The following is an 8,217-nucleotide window of genomic DNA, read 5'->3' on the forward strand; positions in this document are numbered from 1 at the left end:
CTCTTCTGCACTACAACACACCCGTACAAAAACGTGTGCGCATCGACACACACCGCCGTCAAACACGCGGCCTCCCTTCTTTTTTTGTGGCTCGCTTCTCACGTGAAGTCTTCCCCATACTCCGGTTCTTTTCTTCCTTGTCCCCCTCCCCCTCCCCCTCCCCGTGTGTTGTGGTGCGTGGCCGCGCTCTACCCCTCCCCCCATCCCCTGCCCCCCTGGCACAACGCGACTCCGCTTGAAATCTTCGCTCCTCCGTTGTCATCATCGCTTCGCCCACCCAGCGAGACAGTTTAGGCCACCACCACCACCACCACCTTCCCCAAGCACAATGTCCGGCGAGAAGGAGCTGACAGATGCGGAGAAGACCATTGAGCGGTACAAGGTCAAGAAGCTCATTCAGATGCTCGAATCCGCGCGTGGTATGGGTACTAGCGTGATCAGCGTGTACATGACGCCGAAGGAGCAGATTGCCGGCATGGTGGCGAAGCTCAACAACGAGTACGGCACGGCGTCGAACATCAAGTCTCACACAAACAAGCTGAGCGTGCAGAGCGCCATCACGGCAGCCCTTGGCCGCCTCAAACAGATTCCGCGTGTGCCGGCGAACGGCCTGCTGCTGTACTCCGGCACCGTGATGACGGCCGACAACAAGGAGAAAAAGCTGACGCTTGATATTGAGCCCTTCAAGGCCGTCAGCCGCAGCCTCTACCTGTGCGACAACAAATTCCACACGGAAGAGCTGCGCCGCATGCTCGAGTCGGACGACAAGTTCGGCTTCATTATCATGGACGGTAGCGGCTCCACCTTTGCAACGGTGTGCGGAGATGTCAAGGAGAAACTCGGCTCCTTCACGGTGGAGCTGCCGAAGAAGCACGGTCGTGGTGGTCAGAGTAAGAACCGTTTCGCGCGCATCCGTATGGAGCGGCGCCACAACTACGTACGCAAGGTGGCCGAGACGGCGGTCAGCTACTTCATCACGAACGACCGCCCGAACGTGCGCGGTCTCGTGCTCGCCGGTTCAGCCGACTTCAAGGAGGTGCTCTTCCAATCCGACCTCTTCGACCCTCGTCTAAAGGAGGTAGTGGTGAAGATCGTCGATGTGGCGCATCCGGGTGATGTGGGGCTGAATCAGGCCATCGACCTCTCCGCCGACGCTCTGTCCGGCGTCAAGCTGGTGCAAGAGAAGAAGCTGCTGCAAACGTTCTTCGACCAGATCGCGATGGACACGCAGCAGTACTGCTTCGGTGTAAATGACACAATGCGCTGCCTGGAAGCGGGTGCGGTGGAGACGCTCATCTGTTTCGAGGACCTCCAGGTGAACCGGTACGTCATCATCAAGAACAAGGGCGCTGAGGACGAGGCGACCGAAATTCACCTCCTCACCGAGGCAGAAGCGAACAAGAAGAACATCCACGCCCACGAAGCTGGCAAGACGCAGAACGAGATCGAGTCGGAGAATTTTGTGGACTGGCTTGCCCAGAACTACCAAAAGTTCGGCTGCACCCTGGAGCTCATCAGCGACCGTAGCCAGGAGGGCACGCAGCTCGTGCGCGGCTTCGGCGGCATTGGCGGCATCCTGCGCTACAAGATGGACGTCATGGCGCTCCGAGACCATGAGAAAAAAGAGGAGGATGACGATCGCATCGCCGCGAACAACGAGGAGTTCGACTTCGACGACGACTTCATGTAAGCTTCAGCCCTTTGCCTCGTCTACCCTCTGAAGAGGGGGACGGACGGGCGCGTCAACGTATGTGTGTGTGTGTGTGTGTGCGGTGCGTGGCGGTAGTTGCCACCAAAGAGGGGGCGTGGGGCTGGGTGATGAACGGCAGGATCGAAGAGAAGGTGCTTGCTCAATCTCTATCTCTGTATGTGACAGCCTGTGGCTCCCTCGCCTCTCTTCTTCTCGCCCGCGCACGGGCCGTACTCGACTCATGGCTCTTCCGGCTGCTGTTTTGCGTTTGCACGCGTCAGGCGTGCTTGATGCCGCGCTGTCGCCCTTCTTTCGACATTGTGTGCATGTGCGTGTCCACTTCTTCATCATGCCCTCGCGCCTGTGTGCAGCTGTGCGCACTGGTGGGTCTTCCTTGTTGCTGGGTGTTGCGTGGGGGGTGGCGGTTCAGCGCCGACGGCGGCATTCCTCCGTGTCTGCCACACAGCACGCACTTCATCGTGCCCGCATCTGTGTGTCATCATACGGTGCAAGACACCGAGGGGGTAATGCAAGGGGGGCGAGGGAGAGGAGGGATGGGAGAGAGAGGGGGGAGGAGGGGTCGCAGCCCGGAGGTTCTTTGCAATCAACAAAGTGGAACACGAGTGCGAAGGGGGAAGATGACGAAGCGCCCGTGACGAAGAGAATGCGGCGAGACCGAACGCAATACAAACGCGCGCTCGTCATTCATGATGCTTCTCGTCACCGCCGCTCTCTCTCTGTATGTTTTCCCTCCCTCCCTCCCCCATCCGCTCGTGTCTTCAGTGCCATTCAATGTACTCTTCGAGTTTAAGGTGGTGATTAACACAACAACGAAAAAGAAGGCAATTAATGAGTCTAACTAACGTGCTACTGCACGTGAGCGAAGTGCAAAGCCATAAACAAGCAAAAGGGGTTCACGGAACGGTGATTACGATAAGCGGCCACAAGGTGAATGATGTGCACACACGCTTGGGTGCATCAGAGCAAGGTTGTGTGAACTCTGTAGAGAGGCGGCGCGTGGCTTGCGCGGTTCTGTGTTGGGCCGCATTCGTATCGATGTATGCGTGTGTGTGTGTGTGTGTGTGTTGCGTGCTCCACCCCGTAATGCAGCTCCGCTTTGCTGTCTTGGGGTTCCTCTCTTCCTCCCTCCCTCCCTGTCTCTATCCCCGGGCTCCCCGTGTTCGCCGCCGCCTGCCCCCCCCCCTCCCCCATTTTTGCCGCCTCAACCGAGCGAAACTCATCTCGGCAATACCGACTGGCTACACCGGGTCTGAAGCCAGCGTTGCGCGTCCTCTACCTAGTCAGGAAGAAGTGGGTGCTGAAGGTGGCGGATCCGCAGAACATACTGTGAGGGATGGCCGACCTCCACGCCACCAATGGCGCCACTCGGGGATCTCCTTAAGGAGAAGTCCCTCGTCACCGTCGGTGCGTCGTTCGGCGCCGCTGCCATGCAGTTCGCTCACTTTGGCAAGTGAGGAGCGCGTCCCGACGTGTCCGGGGGCGTTGCGAAAGGAGGAGAGCTCCGCTGGCGTCAGCGAAGAGATTGCTGCAGCCGAGAAGGGCGAAGCTGCTCTTGTGGGTTCCAGGGCTCCACTTTGCGCCGTCTACCCTCGGCGTCCCGGGGTGCCATCAAGCGTCTAACACTATCAAGACCTCCCTCTCCTGTACGCCAGCGAATGAGCAAAGGGCCGTCGTTTTCTGCGCCGCGCACTTGCACCGGAAGTTTGTCTCTCCCGCGCCGCATTCCTCTTCGTATCAGCACTGTGAACACACTTCCCAGGGGAGGGGGCACATGAGGTTCGCTTCGATCTGCATGCGGCCACTCACGAACTCGGTGCATCCAGGGGCCCATCATCGGGCTAGAGGACTTCCTCTCCGACCGCAACAAAACTTCCACGAACTTCAGCGAGCACATAGCTGCCGCCGAGGTGCTGGCGTCCGAGACTGACATCTTCGCCGACGACTCCCTTGGCACGTCACACCGTGCGATTGCGATACGGGTGGAGCTTCCGAGGCTGCCGCTGCGCCGTGCGGCGGGTGATTTGATAGAGCGGGGGTTGGCCTTCTACTCGAAGCTGTTGCGCGAGCCAGCACCGGCCGCAGGCGGTGCTGATTGGCAGCAGCGACATTGCACGCAAGTCGCGCCTTATCCGGAGCCTCGCGAAGCTCGTGCACCGCCATCTTTGTGTCCGGTGTCGTCGCCCTCACTTTCCTCGTTGCACGTGGCTACCAGGCTCTCAAAGAGTACGAGCCGGACGAGAGGAAGAACGATGTATCAACGTGGCCAGCACCCTGTTGTCAAGCTCCTTTATGGGGCGGGACTGCTCGGCGTCGTCGCAGTCGTGCTCGCAATATGCGGCCGAGCTTCTCCGGATTTTGCCGTAAAGCGGCATTGATATAGTGCTGTCAATCGACCATGTCGTCGTTAGACCCCCCCCCCGGATACAGGTCTGCGCTAAAGGGCACGCACACTCCAGGACGGCGCCACGCTCCCGTGTAGGAGCTGGCTTCCCCATTCATGCCTCCCGACATATACAGCGTCGACGGCGGCTCCACCCCCTCTCGGCACCTTTGGGCAGGGGCACCGACGGTCGGCGTATACGAGCTCATTACGTGGGCACCGTCGGTGGTGACGGTGCCGGCCGCACTCCCCGAGACCGTAACGTACCAGGTCTTCCAGCATCTTTCCGAGCCGCTGCACCGAATCGTCAGTACGAACGTACAGCAAGCAACAGGCCGGTGCGGATGGCGTGTCGCGGTCGCTGCTGCACGCACGAGGCGCCGCTGTGCACGATCCCGCAAAACAAGGCCGTGTGCCGCGAGTCGAACAAGTTGTGCGGGGCGACAGGATGAGCGAGTAGAGTCGCTCCTGTCGTATTGGTGTATGCGCGTGCGTGCTGCCCATCAGCAGCGCTGCGCTTTGTGTGTCATGAGCTTCCATCTCCACATGCATCATGGGGTGGTGCTAGGGTGGTAGGTTCGGGCTGAGAAGAGAGGCGGTAAATGCCGAGAGACGAGGTACGCGGTGACAAATATGGCGTTCGCGTCTTTCTGGGGAGGGGCATCGCCACGGCGAACCGCGCTGTCCGCTCACTCGGCTTCTTTGTCCAGTGACTCCTCTCTCCCTTCTCTTTCCTTTTTGCTTGACGGCATGTCTGCTTTTACATCTTCTACCATAATCGTCGCTCGTTACTCGTTTTTTGTTGTTATGTTTCTCTTCACCCGTGTCTGCTCGCAGCGTTTCAGATTGCCAGCAATGTGCACCCCCCCTCCCCTTCCGACTGCACACCGCCACACGACTTCAGAGAATTCCAGAAAGCACGGGAGGAGGCAAGACTGCGAGGAAAACGACGAGCACAACTAACACGCGCACGAAGTTGGCGCGGTAACCTGACGCCGTGTTATCGCCCGTGCTCGTTAGTATGCGAGGCGTACGAGAGAGGCTCTTTCCGAGTGCCGTTCCAACAGGCCGTTGCGCCGTAGCAAGCCCCATGTCCATGGAGACGCAAGAAGCGCACCCACACACATGTGTGTCCCCCTCCTCCCTCCTCAAATTCGCCTCCCTCTTTCTGTGCTCTTCCACATCGACTCCGCGTGCGCAGTTGCAGCCGCCTTCTCTTTTTTTTCTGTCGCTGCTCCTCAACAACATCGCAGAAAAACAACCAACCAACCGAGCATCAAAGCCTCTTCCCACCCCACCCCCTCTCTCCCCTTCCTTTCCCCACTTCGCGGTTTGTTTGCCTGAACTCTCAGCCTGTTCAGTGTTACTCCGTAGTCTTGGCGTTTTCCCTTTTCACCTCCGCCCCACCCTGGGTTTTCCTTTTTGTGCATATTTGCGTTAGTTAACCACTGAAGTCAGTACACAGCTGTCCCCATCCCCATCCCTTTTTTTTTTCTTCCTACTACACAATAAGCTCTGGCCTGCACGCCGTCACTGCGGCGTCTACACACACTGCATTCTCATCAGCATTCTCCCTGTGAAACTGTTCCTCCCGTTCTCTATCATTGTTTATTGCCTTTCTCCACCCACCACCAAACAGCAACAATGCCGCTCTGCGCCAGCATCCCCGCGACGGTCGACACCGACACGAACACCCGCGCTCTCTACCTGGATGATTTGGACAAGTGCATGAAGAACTTCAACAGTGCCCTCGCGTCCACCATGAACGCGTACCAAAACCTCCTCACCGCGTTTGATCAGGTGGCGCAGGTGTACGGCAACGTCGCCCAGGAGTGCGGGGATGAGGTGCGCAAGCCGGTTGGCGAATTCCGCGACGGGATGCGCGATCTCAAGGACAAAGGTGGTTTCGAGACGTTCAACCACGAGATCCACGTGGGCACGATTGCTGTAATGGAGCCGGTGAAATTGGACCTGAAGAAGGCGCTCAAGTCGCTCAAGTTCCTGAGGCTGAAGCAGAAGGAGTACGACACCGTTCGCTACGAGCTGGAGCAGACCGAGAAGTCGTACGCGAAGAAGAACAAGCCCTTGGTAGCGAGCAACAGCTACAAGAAGACGCTCGCAAAGCGAGATAAGGTGAAGGCGTCGTACGATGCGAGTCGCGAGGCCTTTGGCGACGAGATGAACGCACTGCAGGCTACGACCAAGTCCGTTCTGCTCCAGTCCCTCAACAACTACCTCCACTGCACGGCCGCTTTTTGTGGACAACTGGAGGCAACCATGGACGGCTACCGCACCGACGTGGACCACCATGGCAGCACCACGTTTGCAAACGACCAAATGGACAAGCTGAAGGAGAAAGCCGAAGCCGAGTCGATGGCGCGGCGCGCGCAGCGCAAGAACGAGGCGTCGAACCCGTTCCAGACTGGAAACGATGTCACATCGAACAACAGCCACCGCAACTTGCCTTCGGTTGATGATGGCCTCTACCAAAAGAAGGATTCGCTGGTGGACACTGAGAGCGCCAACCGCTACCCCAACGCTGAACTTGCGCCGCCGATGCAGAACGGCGGTGACGACTTCACGCTGAGGGAGCAGTATGAGAACGAGGCGCCCGGCGATGCCGATGCCGTGAACCCGCTCGTTGACGCAAACGACGACGAGTGAGTGACGAAACGACAAACGTGTGCGACCTCTAATACACAACTCGGCCCCTCCTCAGCGGCACTCCCCTCCTCTCCCCTCCCCTCCCCCTTTCGGTGTGTTCCTTCTCTAGTAGATTGCTTGCTTGTCCGTCTGCAGTCTCCTACACAGGTCTTTGCACATACGCGCAAACGCCGCCGGGACCTGCGGTGCAGGCTGAGCGAGTGTATGTGCATGTATATATGTGTGTGCGTGCGTGCGTTTCCTTCAACGGGCAGCGCACTGCCGTCCTCGTGGAAATTGCTTGCATTTGCAGGTAAAAGCATGCATATGGATTATTCAAGCCTGTTTACGTTGTCGCGTGTGTTTCCACCTTTCCTCACCACCCCCGATGAGCTCGGTTCGTTCCGTTTGTTTTTCGCGCCTACGCACTCCCCCTCCGCCACACGCACACACACACTCGTTTTTTTTTTTTCGCTCTTTCGTCCTTCTCTTTGTCACCTACGATCCTTTTTTTTTCTGTTTGTTTGTTTCGCAGAGCGAACGCGTCACTAGGGTTCGCCATCCGTTGTTTTCATAGTGGAGGGGAGAAGGATGGAAGGTTGCTTCCGTTACCAGGGAGGTTGGGAGGAGGGCAACGAAGCGTCTTGGTGCGGGAGACCCGCCAGACCCTGAGAACGCGCGCCCTCTGTCGCCGCGTGTCTTCCTCGCCCCCCCCCTTTTTTCTTTTTGACCCTTATTGTTTTCGAGTGAACTGCCTCTCTCATTTTTCTGTTGTCGTTTCGCATGTATGTAGCCCACCTCCACGAAGGCCTTGAAGAAGCACACAAGAAGAAACAAAAAAAGAAAAAAGGAAAGCAATGAAAGCGAAGAGCACGAACATCTGCTGCCGCTGCTGCTGTTGTTGTCGTGTGTGTGTGTGCCTGCTGATTTCATCTGGCGGTATTGCTGTTGTGACTGACATGGCGCGCTGCACCACGAGCGGCGCGTGGGAGACCGACATCATCACCGATGGTGCACGTCAACGCACACGCTTCTCTTCCCACCGCCACACGCACACATACACACTATAGTGAAGTACCAGTCTTTTTCTCTCGTGTCACTTACATCATTCATCCTGATCATGCGGGTCGCCGTGAAGGATGGGCGGCCGACGACGACAAGCATTGGCGTACAAGTGCAGCCGGGCAAGCGAGAAGAGAACGCTACTAGAGAAGCGTGCACGCCTGGCCTTTGTCACCTCCATGCGATGCGCTGTCACGCTCGGCGTTATCATGTATTTACAAATGTTGTTGTCGCTGTTGTTGTCGCCTCTGTTCTCTCGTTTTTTTTTTCGTTTTCGTACATAACTTCTCCCCAGCACCACCATCACCACCCCCTGGTCTTTCTGTTCTACTTACGTATATGCATACAGACTCAACACCGTTGTCTGGCACAGTGATACGCGCCCAGGGTCATCTGTGAATGTGGCTGTCTTGCATGCCGC

General features: G+C 57.7%; 2 protein-coding genes and 1 pseudogene across 2 annotated transcripts, besides 1 other annotated feature; all 3 read left to right on the forward strand.

The window, feature by feature from the left end:
• Positions 1-328: 328 nt before the first annotated feature.
• On the forward strand, positions 329-1,690 carry LDBPK_271610 (eukaryotic translation release factor, putative; the record flags this gene model as incomplete). The annotated part of the gene is made up of 1 exon (XM_003861966.1): positions 329-1,690. The coding sequence occupies one exon, from the start codon at positions 329-331 to the stop codon at positions 1,688-1,690; it is 1,362 nt and encodes a 453-aa protein (XP_003862014.1).
• A 2,310-nt stretch (positions 1,691-4,000) lies between these two features.
• On the forward strand, positions 4,001-4,543 carry LDBPK_271620 (annotated as a pseudogene).
• Positions 4,001-4,543: a sequence feature.
• Positions 4,544-5,735: 1,192 nt separating this feature from the next.
• LDBPK_271630 (hypothetical protein, conserved) lies at positions 5,736-6,755 on the forward strand (the record flags this gene model as incomplete). The annotated part of the gene is made up of 1 exon (XM_003861967.1): positions 5,736-6,755. The coding sequence occupies one exon, from the start codon at positions 5,736-5,738 to the stop codon at positions 6,753-6,755; it is 1,020 nt and encodes a 339-aa protein (XP_003862015.1).
• Between the last annotated feature and the right edge of the window lie 1,462 nt (positions 6,756-8,217).

Source organism: Leishmania donovani, chromosome 27 (assembly GCF_000227135.1).
Source record: "Leishmania donovani BPK282A1 complete genome, chromosome 27".
Lineage (NCBI taxonomy): Eukaryota > Euglenozoa > Kinetoplastea > Trypanosomatida > Trypanosomatidae > Leishmania > Leishmania donovani.